General features: G+C 42.8%; 1 protein-coding gene across 3 annotated transcripts in view; it reads right to left on the bottom strand.

The window, feature by feature from the left end:
* The window catches only part of MAP3K20 (mitogen-activated protein kinase kinase kinase 20), a 188,198-nt gene that overhangs the window by 22,338 nt on the left and 148,836 nt on the right, over positions 1-17,024 (bottom strand). For all 3 annotated transcript variants that reach the window (XM_040475410.1, XM_040475411.1, XM_040475409.1), the window contains exons 12-16: positions 12,962-13,006; positions 11,114-11,144; positions 10,877-11,016; positions 6,306-6,368; positions 5,235-5,327 (exon numbers count right to left, since the gene is read on the bottom strand). In XM_040475410.1, the coding sequence (XP_040331344.1) occupies positions 5,235-5,327; positions 6,306-6,368; positions 10,877-11,016; positions 11,114-11,144; positions 12,962-13,006 (372 nt within the window). The remainder of the gene's footprint in view (positions 1-5,234; positions 5,328-6,305; positions 6,369-10,876; positions 11,017-11,113; positions 11,145-12,961; positions 13,007-17,024) is intronic.

Genomic DNA, 17,024 nt, shown 5'->3' with positions numbered 1-17,024 from the left:
CTATTAGGTGACCCCCCCAAATTATCTTTTTATTACCAATATATCTATTTTAGGGATGATGCTACTTTCTAGAAAGGGGCAGTATGACGCAGTGGTTGAGTCCTTGGACTAGATCTGCCCCTAAATAGGTGGGGATTCTGGGTAAGGAACTTTACCTCTTCCTTCCTCAGTTTCTCTTGGAGGTGATACAGGGATAGTGCTCACTGTGATGGTGGCTTATAACAATTATGTGAGAAGAATGTTTGCAGAGCACTTACCACAGTGTCTGGCAAAGGTATGAAATAATTATTACAAGCATTTCAAATCTGAGCACAGGAAAATTTTGAGCTGAGAAAGACCCAATTTCTGCCAATTCCACTGTCATAATTTCAAGTTTGCCTCAATATATAGCATTATTTAATAATTTACTTGTTAGAAGTAGGTAAAATACATGGGTAAACCCCATTCTCAGATTTTGTTAATTTAAATGGCCAGTGAAGCCTTTGGTCCAATCCTATCTTCCCTGCCAGTTTGCCTCGAAAAGGAAAGAAGAAAAGCATACTTCATTTGTGCGAGAATGCTGTAAATGTGCATGGGGCTTTGGTCTGCTGAGGTCCCGCTTATCCAGAGGGCGAGGCAGTAAAGACACATCACAGCAAGGCGTCATGCAGTGGCCCCTGGCCACGATAGCAGGCATGTAGGCGCTCAGACGTGAATGGCTTTCCTCGGTTGAGCAAGTCAACCTCACTTTTATGCCAGAATCCATCTGGTTGTAAAATGAGGCTAAACACCAGCATTGCATCTGAATTCTTAAAACAAAAGGTTGACAGGTCTTATGATGAAAGGCTTTTCCTCTACATGTATTTGTTATTTGTGGATAAGGTCATATTTTCACCGTTTTCTCCTGGCAGGGCAGGTACTGAAGCAACGTACTAATTTTAAGTGGTTGTGGAACTGGTGGTCCCTTTCAGATGCGATGGGAAAATGGAGCTGCTATTTCTTCATAAGGTCACTGTCCTGTATTATTCCCGGAGGTTGTAATTGTAATTAGAACGCATCTTTCATTTTGTTTGTAAAAGGAAAGGTGAAATGGTCAAGCAGATCTCCCTGATATGCAAAGCCCGGTTTGGAGACAACTTGCAGATCATCAGTGTCCTCTAGTAACTTATTCTAGTCACGGAAAGGCTTCACCGTTTCTGTGACGATGGGTTTATGAGAACTCAGTTGGGATTTTGAGGATGTCCTTTTTTCTTGGGTTCCACCTTTAAAGGTTAAGGCAGTAAGGTCAAGGTCAAGGTCAGTTTTCATGTGGGGAACTGGAATTTCAAATATGTGGGGGAAATATTTCATAATGCTAGGGTATAGGCTGGCATAACTGGGTAGTTTAGAACTGGACAGTGATTTATTCTAGGATTATTTTATGAAAATGTACAGATGGCTTAAATCTCCTGGGACAGGTATGTGAGCTAGCACATGTTTAATAAGAAGGTAATGATAAAGATGTAATTTCCAGTCTCAGCTCTGTCCTCGCCCCATCTAAGGCTGGTCACACACTTCCTCTTGCTCTCTGTTTCCTGATCAGTGATGACAATATTATACCTTAAGCATCTCACAGAAATGCCAAGGGGATAAATAAGATGACATTTATGAAATAACTTAGCTCTTTAGAACAAAGTACTAAGTAGAAGCTTTAAACATTATATTCAGGAAGTTGTTTGCAAATGACCATGGACCTCTTCAAACCTTGCTTTAAAACTCACCCCTTCCAAAAAAGCTTTTCCTGGTTAACCTCATCCATTCCAGTCCTTTTTTTAATTAAAAAAAAAAAAAAAATTTTTTTTTTTTTTTAATTTTAGAGGGAGAGAGAGAGCGCCTGAGCTGGAGAGAGGGGTAGAGGGACAGAGAGAGAATCTTAAGCAGGCTCCACACTCAGCACGGAGCCTGCCAGTCACTTCTTTATACTTTTAGCACCATGGCATGACATCCACATTGTACATTTCACTTTTTGATCTGTTATGTTATAACATCATCTGCCCAGCTGCCCACACTAGAAGCCTGGCAATATCCTGGCTCCTCTCCCATCCCTACACCATTTCTAGCTGGTGACCCAGTCTGAGCAGTTGCGTCTCGAGGTCCTTGGACTCTTGGCGCTTCCATGGCACTGCCATAGCCTCCTCTCCTTGTTCCCTTTAACCTGGTTGTCTGCATTGCCCGCTAATGGGTCTTTCTCACTTTAGCCTGGTCTCTTTCCGGTTGACCCTCCCCTGTGCTTTTTAGAGATATTTTATTTATTTACTTAAAAAATTTTTTTTATATTTTATTTTTAGGTAATCTCTACACACAACATGAGGCTTGGACTCACAACTCCAAGATCAAGAGTCTCATGCTCTGAGCCAGCCAGGTGCCCCTGAGAGATCTTTTAAAAACATAAATCTGATCCTATCTACTCCCAGCTTAAAACTTTTAAAACTCCTTAGTTTAGCACCTAACATCGTTCTTTTTCTGGTCACCAGCCACTATTACGGCCTAACTCTCACCACACTCGTCCCCCTGCTTCGTGCTAAGTCCCAGAGGCAGTGATGCTTAAAGTGAGTTGTGCAGTCCCATAGAAATTAGCCTAAAGAAGAGCTCCCTGTGTCTTCCTGGCTTCATACTTCATACATCTTTTGCAGATGCCAGCTATGCCTTTTGCCTTTCATGTCTTCTCCCTGCCTAATAATTCCTAATGGTTTTAAATTTTTAGTTGAAGCATCACTTCTACCAAAAAGACCTTAAGATCCTCTCTGACCCCTCTATGCATCTGCTTTCAATGTGCAGCCAGTGTGCTTCCATTGAATGATGTGCTTGATGTTGTTAAAAAAAAAAAAAAAAAAGGCGTCATTCTGTACTAAAACCATTCACTGATCTTGTCTATTTCTTCCAATCAGCGATGGGTTCCTTGCAAGCCAGGGACTGTACTTTTTGATTTTGTATTCTGACCTAGCAGAGAGCCAGGTCCTCAGTAAACGTCTGCTGAATGCATGGTGTAAATATATTGAAATTATGACTGTAGGCATGATCAAGGATCAATAGGCTGTCAAAAGCTGCAGTGACTTTAGGCCTCGTGAAAACCTACGGCTTGAGAAGGCTACACAACTGTGGACAAAACGAAACCACTGTATTTGGTCTCCAGTATCCTTTATACCTTGCAAATGTTTACAGAGGATATTTTTTAGTTTTCCATATTAACAAGTCATTTCTTTGTTAGTTGCAAGTTATTTTCTTGGTTGAGACTAAATTTGACAAGTCTCTCTCAAAAAACATTCTTCCCTCTTCTTTCACCACCTACAAGCCATACGATGGTTTAAACAAAGAGTACTAAGTGCCATGGAGTCGAGGACATCAAAGAGAGCAAATTAAAATATGTGATTTGTTTACCATCACATGGACTTGGGAGTGCCCACGGCCACAGAATCCCAGGGCTAGAAGGGTGCCTGGTTGTTGTTGTAGAGAGGATCTTACTGCCCCACTTTCTGTAGCTGCTTCTAACAACAGGAATGACTAGACCATGACCCATCACAGGAAGAAAGGAAAGTCCTCGTATATGAGAAACCTTTCACTCAACCAGCTGCTGCTGCTGCTTTTTTTTTTTTTTTTTTTTTTTTTAACTCAACCAGCTTCTATGGCAAAACCAGGGAGATAAAGATTTCCATTCAGCAAAAGCACCGATACAGCTGTAGTGGTGCAGGCAGGACACTGTCAGGAGTCCAGAAAGTGTATCTTTTGAAGTGTTTACCCCTTCAAAACCATTTCCAGTCACTCCCAAACACTGGTTTCAGGAATGGCCTGGGGTATGCACAGCCTAATTAGGGACAGGCCAGTGGGCTAGCTGAGCCTAGGCTAGCACTCCCAGAGCAACTGGCTATGGGTTGTAAGGAGCTATATTCACAAGGTCTCTTAGCTGCTGCCTCCAAAGAAAGGTACAAACGGTGCCGTAAGTAAGAGCTTCGTTCTGGGATCAGAGAGGCCTGCATTCAAAGCCTCATCTCTCTGCTTGCTAGCCAGGTAACCCTTGGGTAAGTTAGTTAACCTTTTCAGAGCCCCAGTTTCCTCATTTGTAAAATAGGGGGAAGTAGCATTTATGTCTCAGTACTGTGTGCCTGGAACACAATATGTGGTCCATTAATATAAGTTATCATTACTGCCTATCTATGGTAATCCAAAGTAACACAAACTTGTTGTGATTCCAGTTCATATGCCCCCTGGGTCAAGTAATTTTGCCACACTCTAAAATTAACATATAGCGAAAGCCTGATTGAATAAGTGTTGGTCAAATGCCCTTCTGCCCTATTTAGAGCTGATACTTTGGGTTTCCATATTGCCTACAGTTCTACTCTCGGTGTTGTTTTACTCTCAGTGTTATAAAACAGAAACAAGAAGATGAGATGCTCGAGGCCCAACAGCATCAACTGTCACTTTGGCATCCTCCCCGCCGCCCCCCAATGCTTTGCTGTGAGTTTCCCTGAGGGTTTGGGTAGTCTCACACAGGACTCTTCAGCTGAACAAGAGAGTAAGATTCCAAGACTGGATTACATAGGTGGCTGGCAGCCTTTCTTTTTGTTTCTTTCTTTTTTTCTTTTTATTTATTTATTTATTTATTTATTTATTTATTTATTTTTTTTTTTTCAACGTTTATTTATTTTTGGGACAGAGAGAGACAGAGCATGAACGGGGGAGGGGCAGAGAGAGAGGGAGACACAGAATCGGAAACAGGCTCCAGGCTCCGAGCCATCAGCCCAGAGCCCGACGCGGGGCTCGAACTCACGGACCGCGAGATCGTGACCTGGCTGAAGTCGGACACTTAACCGACTGTGCCACCCAGGCGCCCCCTCTTTTTATTTTTTTTAAGGTTTAGTTTTGAGAGAGAGGGAAAGGGAGAGAAAGAGTGGGGGAGGGGCAGAGAGAGAGGGGGACAGAAGACTGGAAGTGGGCTCTGTGCTGACAGCAAGTGAGTTGATGTGGGGCTCAAACTCACGAACTGTGAGATCATGCCCTGACCTGAAGTTGGAATGTTTAACCGACTGAGCCACCAGGCGCCCCTGGCAGCCTTTCAAGTAAATTCTATTTTTTAAAGCTCATATACTTTACTCATAATTGGGTTATCCGGTGGGTGGGGGATGGGGGGGAGGGGGAGGTGTATGAAATCACAGAGTTCCAAGAGAGAAAAATAGTAAATTAGATCGAAATTTATCCAAAAGACTTAATATGTGATTTACCTGTGGGCCAGTTCCTGGTTTCAAGTGAAAACCAAAAACAAGTTCAAGGTTCACGATTTTTTCCTCATTTTCTTTAGGTTCATCTACTGAGTCCTAAAACAGAAAACCAAGCACTATTTACTCTAAATAGTATGTAGTGTCTTTTTTTTTTTTTATTTCATATAGAAGAGATGATTTCTCAGTACTAGTGTTTCCATGCTAACCTATTGTTTAATGTTTGATAATTTGGATCAAGCTACAAATGACAATTCTTTAAAGCAAGAGAAATGACATCTTAAGCCTTTGAGAACATTTCCACATGACTTACCTCATGCGCTACAAATTGAATGTCACTGTCTTACATGTTTCACAATGCATCTTGCATTGTACAGTTTTACTCTAGCAATGCACTTAGCACCTGGAGATGCACTATGAGACTTCACTCTGAGAGTTCTTAACACTCAAGATATTTGCAAGCAGTTCCCAAAGAGGAACTGTGTACTTGCTAGAACAGATGAAGGTGAAGGGCCAAGAAAAGAAACAAAAGGAACCTTCTGGAGTTTAGAGGTGGAAAACCATAGTGAATGAGAAGAGCTCTGTGTATTAATTGCAAACACGTACTGTATAAAAACATGTGCCATATACTTGTAGACTGGATTCAAAATAATAAGTCAAATATAATATGTTATTCAAACAAGACATCTCCTATCCCCTGCACCCAATGCAAGTGATAGATAATCCAGAGCCCTACTATGTGAATTCCTTTAGTGACTTATGTGCTGGACAAAGGTTTCTGGAGACAGGTGGGAGGCCATTGTACTAATCTACAATGTTAGTATTTAACATCCGTGAGTCACTAAGGTGACATGTGTTGTTCTTATCATGAATACACTGTTAATATTTCAACTTGTAGGAATCAAGCATGTTGAATTTATGCACATCCTAAGCTTCACTCAAAGGGCCTTTTGTTAGACAATAATTAAAGTTTGCTTCAAACAACAATTCCCGACATTGGCAAATTTAGGTGTGGATGTAGCAGGTGCATACATCAATAAAGTAGCCCATTCTCGGTGAGAAAAACACCTTACTTACCTTAATCAGTGGTGGGAAGTGAAATAAGTTTAGGTAATCGTGGGTTAATTTCTCAATGGCTGACTGTAAAAGCAAAAACAAAAACAAAAACACATGACTTTATTAATGATCCGACAGTGCCAAGAGAGGATTTAAATTATTGTGCACATATAAAGGCATTCTTTATGTAGCCCATAAAATGTCTTGGGGATGTTAATATCCAACATCTATTGAGAATAAAGCTGTTCAGAGTATTCTAGGTAGTTCCTAATTATTTAATGGAACAGGCAGATATTTTAAAGATGTTAAGTCTCAGAGTACACAGTAAATAAAACCATTCTTCAAACACTGGTAGAGTATACTGGCGACAAGTTAATGTTGTAGTGTGCAGAATGCAGTTGTCACCCTGAGTAACTGTGGGAAAAACAACAAAGAACATGAATATATCACCAGAGACTTTCATTAAGGCTGAAATCTCACTAAAGGGTTTATTGCATGGTAAGGGCTTTACTATGGGTATGTGTCCAGTGCTCCCCCTGCCCCCACTGAAGCACAAAGAACTCTTGAAGGAAAGGGCAACCATTTAAATTATTTTTTTATACTCCTCAGGTATAATCCAGCTTTTCTGTGAACAGAACGTATCACGTAGAGAGTAAGAAAGTGCCAATGTGAGAAAAATTAGATGCATTTTTCAAAGTGAAATGAAAGCTGTTGACACTTGACAATGTAATGAACACTTACGGATGTTCAGCCCCATTCCCTCCGCACGGCCCCTCCACGTGAAGGCTTCCAGGCACAGGGAAGAAGGATGCTGAGACAGGTTTAAAGGGACAACGAAGTGGCAGAGGGGTAGGTAGAAAGACTGTTTAGTTTCATGACCTACCATTTAAGGGTTGAGAGTCTCTTTGAGAAAGTACACAGCGATGATTGTGCTTTCCTTGGTGACAGCAGAGAATGGAGGGCACATTCTCATTGTCTGTGTGAGTGTGTGTGTGTGTGTGTGTGTGTGTGTGTGTGTGTGACAAGCCTGACAAGTACCAGGAAGGCTCCTTTAGTCTGGAGGTATTCACCTGGTGTCCTATCCCCAGAGGCCCAGCTCAAAGCATTATTTGTCCTCATATCCCCACAAATGTTTGCAGGACCTCCCAGAACAAGCCTCCATCATCCTTTTCTCTTAATCCTTCTCTGTCATACAAGCTTTTTTGTCACAAATACCCACAACCCGGCTGAGTTAAGAGTGTCACGTGTTGGCTGAGTCTCCCGTGAGTGGCCAGTAACCTAGCTGTGGCTTTGGCAGTTAGGTGGACCGCCTGACTTTTGAGACTCACCTCTCTGGGAACTGTCTTTATGCACATATGCATTCTCATCCATGAGTTTCAGGGGAGTCTTGGGTCCCCCCCGATACTGGTCTGCTCTCTGTTTTGGAGCTCAGGGCAGATACTCTGCTTCATGAGCAGAGGACATTGCACTGACCCTACCCCAACCAGCTGCCTCCAGTGAGGGCTTTCCCTTCATGCAGGTGTTTCATGGCTTCTGTGCAGCATTAGACTCTGTTTTTATAAAGCTTTTTAACCTTTGGCTTCTGTAACACCATTCTCTCCTCCTTTTCCTACTTCCTGGGTGGGCATTCCTCTTTTCCTCCTGCCTAGGCTCCTAGGATGTCTCCTTGCCACATGCATCCTTCTTGAAGGCCCATCGTCTGTCAAATAGAGAAAGCTTCCCCACTGGAAGACTGTTTGTGGTCAGGCGTGTACATGCCACTGTGCTTTCCTTCTTTTTATTTATTTATTGAGGTGAAATTCACTGTCATGAAATTAACCATTTTAAAGTGCTGAATCAGCAGCATTTAGTACCTTCGGAGCATTGTGCAGCTAGTACCTCTGTCTGGTTCCAAAACATTTGGGGACCCTGTGCCTAGTAGCAGTCACTCCTGACATTCCCAGCCCCTGACAACCACGAATACATTTTCTGTAAGGTGGATTTACCTATCTTCTGGATATTTCATGTAAATGGAATCATACACTAGGTGGCCCTTTGGGTCTGGCTTCTTCTGCAGGATGGTTTTGCGGTTATGCTACGTCACGGCGTGTGCTCACTAGTTTTCCTTCTTGAACCAGCAAATAGATCTGTTACCTGTGGAATCCTTCCCGTCTCTATTCACGTTTTCGTGACACTTAGCTAGGCCTTCTTACTTTGTATCATAACCTCTGAACTGGTCTTTCCCAACCTAGCCTCTCCTTTCTAATCTACTTCACAACTTCCAGAAGCAAAGTTTTCAACATGTCAGTTCTCAAAACTTCCAATACTCCCTGCAGCTGGTCGGACTCCAGACCCCTGGCCTGAAGCCATGAACTGGCCTGAAGCCACTGCACAGAAGCCATGAAACACCTGCATGAAGGAAAACACCTGCATGAACTGTCAGGGTCTGGCCTCACCTCCCTTCCACCCTCTGTGGCACGAGGCTTCCACCAGACACAGCCACCTATTGTTCCTTGTAGTGAACCAGTTTTTTCTGTTCTCTCCTGTTTCCTTCTCTCTGAACTCCTTATTCTGTCTAAATTCATGTTCTTGCCTTTCCTGCGCCTGTGTGCATTCCAAATTCTGTCCTTCTTCAAGATCCAGCTTGGGGACCCTCCCCACTCCATGAAGGTTTCCCTCTGGCCGACCCCCCCCCCCCCCCCACCGCCCACAGCCCCTCCCAAGCAGAGGCAGTGAATGGTTCCTTTCCTCCCAACTGCCAAGACTCTTTATCATGAGAAGTTGCATGTACATGTTTTCTCTTCTCTGGGGCGTACACTCCTCAAGGGCAGGATTCTTCTCCGTATCTGCACAGGCCCAATCTTGCAGGTAGTAGGCATTCACTGAATTTGTTGAACAATAATAAGTTTGGACGTTGCTTGCCCTAATGATACCAACCAGCATGGTGGGGGCACTGTCTCTTAGGCCCACTCGGGGGTATTTAAATCACTATTGCTCTGTGATTTAAAGCTTGCCACCCTCTTTCCTCCTGACAGCTCCTTAAGGAATGTTGGTCCTTTTTCAAAGACAGCAGAGGGAAAGGGAGGTCGGAGCATCTTACTTGTCATCTGCCAAATAGGACAGGATTTACCACATTGCTCTGTTGGAAACTTGAAACTTCTCTGCACTAGAGAAAATAATTTTTCCCATTGCAGCCCATCTGAGCCAGCTTAGCTTTTCAGGATGGATGTGCCCACACCCAGAGGTCGAGATTAAATTACTTGCCAGCCTCTGAGATGTATGTTTATGAATGAGGTTTCCTGCCCTATTCTAAGAGGGAGAAGATGGTGAGGTTAAGGCTAAGCCATCATCCAACAGGTGCTTGGGCTGTAAGGACAGTCCTTGCATGGGCCCAGGGCTCGCAGAACGGAAGTAGATGGGTTCTCTTTGGACCTCCGAGGGGATTTCCTTAGAAAGGAAAAAGCCACACCGGTGGCTTTAACTGAAGTAAAGGGAAAAGCAGTTGACGTGTTAGTAGAGACTTTGTGAGATAGGGTTTGGCTAGGAAGCTGCTTTTTCTACCTTTCCTTCTTTGACTTCTCTTCTTTCTAACCTATGCCCACCCGTCCATCCACCCACAATGGGGTTGAGAAGGTCCAGGGAACAAACTGATTTTATCCTAAAATCTCTCTTGAAACACACCTCTAGTAACAGCGTCCACACAGATGCCAGCAATTATTTGGTTTGGGTAACTAAAAAACAAGACAAACAGATCTGGTTGCTACCTACCAAAAAAAGAAAAGAAAAGCAACAGCACCAAAAACAGGTTTAGCTTTTAAAGTGTTCAAGACTTCAGTCTGGGGGGACATGTTAGGATTTCCTGAGAAAATGAAGGATTAGAATACACACGTGGTGTGTCCGTTCTGGGTCAAAATTACAAACACTACAAACTGAACACACACTCCCGTGAGGTTAGGTGCTACAGTGGCTTAGCTTTCACTCCGCACAGGCCCAGCATCCTTAGGGATTCCTAATGGGCAGCCAGCCTCTCTGGCCTTTAAGGGAATCACCAGCTGTCTTCCCGGGTGGACGGCCGGTCTGCAGGCACCGGACAAAGACGTCTCCAGGGCCTCCCGGCCCACCAAGCTGCCTCTCACACCACAGCCTTGCCACTGGCGGTGCCTTCCCTTTCAGAACACCTCCTCCCCTGTATCCCCTTCCCCTGGTCCGCACCTGCTTGTCTTTAGGCTCTCCGCTCCTTCACAACTTCTTTGCAAAAGACTTTCCTCATCTCAACCTCACTTCTCCTTTGTGGCATTTCCTACAGCTGTCTTTTTATCACGATTGCATGATCAATCCCTGTCTTCTCGACTGAACTGGGGACTTCCTGAGGGCATGGAGTGATATTCAGGTGTATCTAGGTGACTTCTGGTGTGCTGGGTTGGATTATGAGGAGGGAGTGGGGGTCCCATGGGAGCAGAGGCTAATTATCAGCTGGTATGGGAGTATCTCAGCACCGTAACAGCCGATTGCACTCGCGTGTGTATCCTCAGCCTCTGACATGACACAAGGTCTGCTACATAGTAGGTGCTCAGTAAAGATTGTCAACCAACTGTCCTCCCTCTCTGAGGTACCTTCAGGTGGATGATGTGCCCCTTGGAGACAATGCCCATGTCCTTCAAGTCTTCTTCCTCCAGAAGCAGCAGTCGCTTTCCTGTAATGTTGTTTTCCTTAAACAAGCTTGCATATATGCTCATCTCTTCGGAAGAGTCCCCTGAAGGAAGGGATTAGAAGGCAGAACAAAATGAGATGAAACCATGCCCTGAGCAAAGTTAACTGCATGAATTAAGAAGGTAAGTTATTCTACTTGCCTTTTCTGACGAGCTGCTGAACCCAAAAATACTGTGAAAGAGAGGACACATATGGATTTGAAGATTCACACACGGTCAGTGGCCTGACTTCACAGTAAAACACACTTTTTGATAGATTAAAATATCTGTAGTTTTGCAATGTAAGTTTTGGCTCAACCACCAAGGTAAAATGAAAGACATTCTCTTTATGGATTTAAAACATCAAGCTCTCAAATTGGAGATACCCCTCCCTGTGGACATCTTGGGATACTTGAGGAAATGTGGGTTTTGCTTTTTATTTGGGAGATTTAAAAAAAGCCTTCAAGAAGGTTCTTAACTTATAATGACTTTTCTCTTTATGTGCTGGTCATCCCCGGAGCTACTGAGGGGTACTGGTTTACCCAGGAATTGTATGCGGAGCAGGGACCACACGGCAGTGGACAGAGAAGTGGGCAGAATATGCTATGTCCTAGGCCTGGTCAGGAAGTAGCTCTGTGGCCCAAGACAAGTTAAAGCACGGAGCTTCCTGTATAGAATGAAGTTGGACCCAGTGACCCTCTGTCCTTGAATATCACTTGGCACGTGTTTACTGGTAGCCTCTCACATAGAAGGGCGGCCAGACCCAGTCCCAGCAATTCTCTGGGGGGCCCTTGACCCTGGGATTTTATTTACATGGCTTGAAAACCACTCGACCTCAGAGCAAAGACTAAAAATAACTGTTAGAGCTCAGTGCTTTTTAAAAAATTTCTTCTCAAATGAGATGGGCCAACTTTCCAGCTGGGGATAAAGGGATTATATCCAGACCCATGAATAGATCCTAAGTTCTTTTTCCTTGTTAACAATCCGGGCTGGTGGGAACTTTACCAACAACGAGGCCCAGTGAATGGGAAGAAGTAGAGGCAAGTGGTGCCAAGTTTCCTCACCCTATAGAAGCCAAAGAGGTTAGCTAATGTTGAAAGCAGTTTTACTTCACCAGAGCATGGTGGGCAGGGAGGAAAACGCCCCAGTCCAGAAACCAGGTTGAGGTAGGTAAACAGACCTTCCTAAGAGTTTCTAGCAGTGAATTTGTACACTGTGGCATCTGGTCTGTTCTCTGGGGTGAGGGCTTGCTAAGGCTGGCATTACAGCTGTTTTTCTTTTTCATTTAATGGGACTTGAGCCTATAAAATGGACCTGGACAAGTATAAGCCCCTGAGGTCTCTGATCAAGAATTCTCCAGACTTTTCACTAAAGAAGCAAATACAGAGACGCAACAGGCTAAGAAGGATTGTTCCTTAGGGTCTCTACCCAAGTGTAAGGTATAGAACTTCCTCTGGACCTAAGTAATCTGTCCTCCTCCTCTGGCTGCAGCTGCAGAGGATGTCTGGGAGCTTGCATCCGTTCTTCCTGGGAAAGGCCAGAGGACAGATGCACCCGTCACTTTCAAACAGGCCTAAGGTAGGAAGGAAACCCAGTTCAGCGGAATCCCAGTCTAGAGCTGCCTTTCCCAGATCTTTCTCCACTGTGGTTCCAGTCTGTCCCTGGTGTTTTAGGAAAACTTAAGATCAAACTGTTTTCACGTTTGTTCATCTGGTATCCTGGCTCACTCCTTTAACTTTGCCATCGGTATTCATTATAGTATTCTGGAATACCTTTCAGAGCAAATAGGGAGGTGGAATCCTCTTGTAAGATTTGAAGAGATACTTGCCTTGCTCTTGAGGCCTTATTTTAAATCATTACTGCATTAAAAATAGAAAAACAAGGAATTTGTCAACTTCTCCTAGTTAGATTTTCTTAAGGCCCCGACCCCTCCAGCTGCATCTGTAACTTGTGGACCAATGTCTGAAATACCTGCCCAGGTCAAAGGAGGCATTAACAGAAGCCGCTTACCACGTCATCTTCAGTCCATGAGCCAATCTCAAAGGAAGGCAGCAGCTGCATGGGAAATACGAATGCAGTGAAAAACAAAAGTAATATTATCATTGTCTTTTTGGCTCATCTCTTGTCTCCCCTATTTTAGCTTTTGGCCGCTGCTCTGGCTCGGTTTCTTCCTTGGCAGGTTAGGTTGAATGGCAAGCAGTTCTCCTGACCTTGAGGGGAATTTCTCATCGCTCCAAGCATTTACCCACAGAAGCCAATCCCAGGCACCAGCTTGTCAGTAACAATTCATTGCACTTGGTGAGCTGTTGCAGCAGGGGCTGTAGATCTTGAGACTGTCCTCTCTCGGTACTTGGCACACCAAGAGTCGATTTCCCTCCCACAATAGGGTTTGACGGTCCAGGAGCTTCTGACATTTGCCAGATACCAGAGCCTCCCTTGGAATTCCCACTCAGCATGAGGATCATCGGATTGTTCATGAAAGTTCTGAAGCAACACTTTGGTAATCAGATTACCTTTATGCTGCTGCTGCTACTTTTTTTTTATTTTTTATTTTTTATTTTCTTTTTCAAGAGAATATTACATCGTTTATTGATTACACATGATAATGGACGATACACAAGCTTTAATCCCATCTATAATTTTATCTGATACCATAATTCAATTTAGATATATTGCATAGGATGTGCCAACAATCCTATTAATAACCAAATAAACTCCAGGACTTTGCTTGGGTGACCCTTTTAACGGTGAACTCCAGGTCACAACACATTAACTGTCAGTTCAACCACACCAGTGTTTGTGGAGACAACGGCTTCTGTGCCCAAGCAGGTTGCAAATAAATTTCAAATGGAACCTGGCATCACCCTGATGGAATTCTAACTTCACACTGTTGCGGTAGTTTACCAAGATGAAAAGACTTTATTTTTTTTTAAGTAATATCTACACCCAATGTGGGGCTTGAACTCAAAATCCCAAGATTAGGAATTGCCTGCTCTACGAACTGAGCCAGCCAGGCATCCATATATGCTGCTGCTTACAGGGGAATTTCTAAGTGGTTAGCCAAATGACTCACTTGCATTATATTTTTAAAAGGAAATATTAGGATCCATGGATGAAGAAGGACGGGTGAAACTGGAACTATCGTCCCAAGAAACCCACATTGCAGAGTTTGCTCTAATGAAAACCACTAACCTCTCTTCTTTTCAGATGTAGACATGAAAGACTTTGCAAAAGGACTTTGGCCTGCATCATTTTCAAAGCCAAAGAGCTACTTGCTTCAGTATATGCCCATGGCAATAGACTAAATGATAAACGCCTACATTTTTTGAAAAAAAAATTGTGTCCTGTGTCTGGAATTAGAGTTTGCCATACCCTTTAGCTTTAACTAACTTGCCAGCATGGTTGGATTGCTTGTAAGGTAACATGGCAGTGCCTTTCAACCTTTGTTACAAATAACATTTTTTTTTTTTTTGGGTGAATGAATTGAAAAACAAAGTTGAATCTGGTTGCTTTTACTATTAGTGTAAAAATCGGAAGGTGGGTGAGTTTCTAATCTGCAAATATTTTGAACTCACATGCTCAAAACCATACTAGGAAAGGTATGCTCCTCCCTTTAAGGAGCTTTTAATTTAATTGGGGGTGAAACAGATACGGATTATAGATGAAGGAGTTTAAGGCTACCTTCGTGTTGGCTCACTCAGTGCCTAGCAGAGTGCCTGGCGTACAATACTTGGTAAATTTTTGTTGAACCATTTCATTGAATGAATCCAGCTGCAAGGTGCATTTACTAAAATGCTGAATCCTCTGATAGAGAATTCAGTGTGTGCGGGTATACCAGGGAAAAGGGAGGGTTTCATAGACCAAGATGGGGATGGAAGGCATGGTGACTTGAGCTGGGTACTCTAGGGCACAAAGAACGGAGATGTGATTCTACTTGAGGAGAAGCAGGAAGGCCAGACAATGGCACTGGTGTTGGGGACAGGAGGGAAGGGGGGCATGGCATGTTTGCCTTACTGGAGCACTGGATGCAGCGTGTGTACATTGGAGGATAAAGGGGAAATGCTTAACATCTTTGCTTAAAATGCCTAAATTCTCTCTGGCAATGATTAAAAATCTCTAGGGAGCCAATCAGAATTTTTGTTGTAAACCCACAAGTTACAATATATTTGTGTACAGTTTGAGTGTTCTAGCTGAGTTGTAAGGGCATAAATCACGACCGGTCTGTATATACTCTGCTACCCCCCATGTACCCCAGTTCCCTCAGGATTGCCCCTCTCCTCCTCTGAGATACTGGATATAGGTAGGAATCTTCACATGCACTCACCTGCTTCAGTAATGCAGAAAGGAAAATGACTTGAGGAAGAAAAATCTAAAACTGAATTTGACCAAAGAATATACGTGACATTTTATTTGTTCATGGGGCAGCTGAATACAGCTGCAGGAACATGTCATCCCCTTTTCCCATCACGGAAACAAATGTGAAATAAGGAACTTTTTTGATGAGTTCAAGGAACAACAGACTGACTTTACAGAACTCTTTCCCTGCATCAAGGTTGGCCTCTATAGGGAGTGGGGGGATATGTGGTGGTTTGATTTTTATACAATTCCCAAATGTTGTGCTAAGCAAAATCGTTAAGTATTTCTTGAATAAAGGTTGTAAATGAAACAACTAATCAAAACCCATCATATTTGGTTTTAAGGTCAAAAGGAGAGGGGAAGAGTTCTCTTGCCCTCCTAGCGTGGCTCATCAAGAGGACACCAAGGGAAAGGCATAGATTCAGTTTGATAATCACTCTGGCAGGATTCTTGCACAAGGCTTGCAGAGATCAGTGATAGGAAGGCTGGAGCCAGACACTGCTTCAAGACAGTTTGAATTTGGCAAGATGGGGGTAAGAGTTAATGATCTCTAGCCACATAGTGGTTTACCATTTCCTTTATGCTTTCTGTACCTTCTTAGCATGTCAGTGTATCTGCTGTAGCATGAGTTCTAAGCCTTTTGTTCTTTTGAGGATAAGAAAAAATCCACCTCGTGACTGCCCCGTCACTTTACAAATTCATTATTTACACTCAACTGATTTCAGGAGAGAAAAGCTCACATTCATGTGCATGCGTGTGACCGTGATTCCTTCCAAGGATGTTGGGAAATCCCATCTAACAAAGATCTGATATACACAGCAACACATAACAAAGGGATTTACTGTCAAAACGTTTATTGCAAAATGGAGTCTTAAAACAAAGAAAAAAGCAAAGAAAAGTTCACATCAAAATGAAATGTATGACACCAACTTGGATTTCTGAATACATTGTGGACTTGTGCTGGAATATCAAATTCCAACTATGAAATCAATAACTGAGTAGTCTTACCACACACGAGTGATATGTAATCTCCCATACAAACATTATACAAGATATTTGGCATAGGATTTGCTCAGAATAACATTGCAACAGAATAGTTGAGAAAAAGGTTTTGTTAAAAAAAAAGTGATAATGCCATCTATTCAAAGCTCACACTCAAAGAATATAAATATTTCCTATTATTTAGTACAAAATTTCTAAAAGAGTGCAAAAGCAATATGTGCAGTGTATTGTATCTGACATTAAAAGTTAAACTGTTCTGCACACAATATAAAATAATTAATGTAGGTGCTTGAAACACTAGTTTTAAAGTCAATAATCACATGCCAGAAAGCTCCTCATAGGCAATAGTGTGCAACTGATAGTTGAAGCATAAACGAACATGGCTAGCTAGCCCTTCAGATTTCCTGGTACACGCTCCTTTTTCATCACAGAAATGCTACAGCTATCAGGCTAGGCCACAATTGAAAGAACAGAACAGATTGTTCTTTCTGGCAACGCTTAAAGTCTAAACAGGAAAACAGTCTTACTCAAAAGCAGCAAAAGGTGCCTGATTATAGAAAAATTATGCTCTCTCATATGTGGTAGAGAATGTGCTAGTTTTCAAATGCTGCAACAAGTCTAGCGTATCAAAACCCAAAAAAGTCTCAATATTTAACTCAGAATACCTTTTAAAATGATCTTTCATGAAATTCTTACTACAATGAAAACTCTGAAA

The sequence above is a fragment of the Herpailurus yagouaroundi genome, unplaced genomic scaffold, assembly GCF_014898765.1.
Source record: "Herpailurus yagouaroundi ecotype Mexico unplaced genomic scaffold, PumYag 140, whole genome shotgun sequence".
Taxonomy (NCBI): domain Eukaryota; kingdom Metazoa; phylum Chordata; class Mammalia; order Carnivora; family Felidae; genus Herpailurus; species Herpailurus yagouaroundi.
The sequence above is the reverse complement of the archived record's forward strand: the minus strand, read 5'-3'. Positions and strand labels throughout refer to the sequence as shown.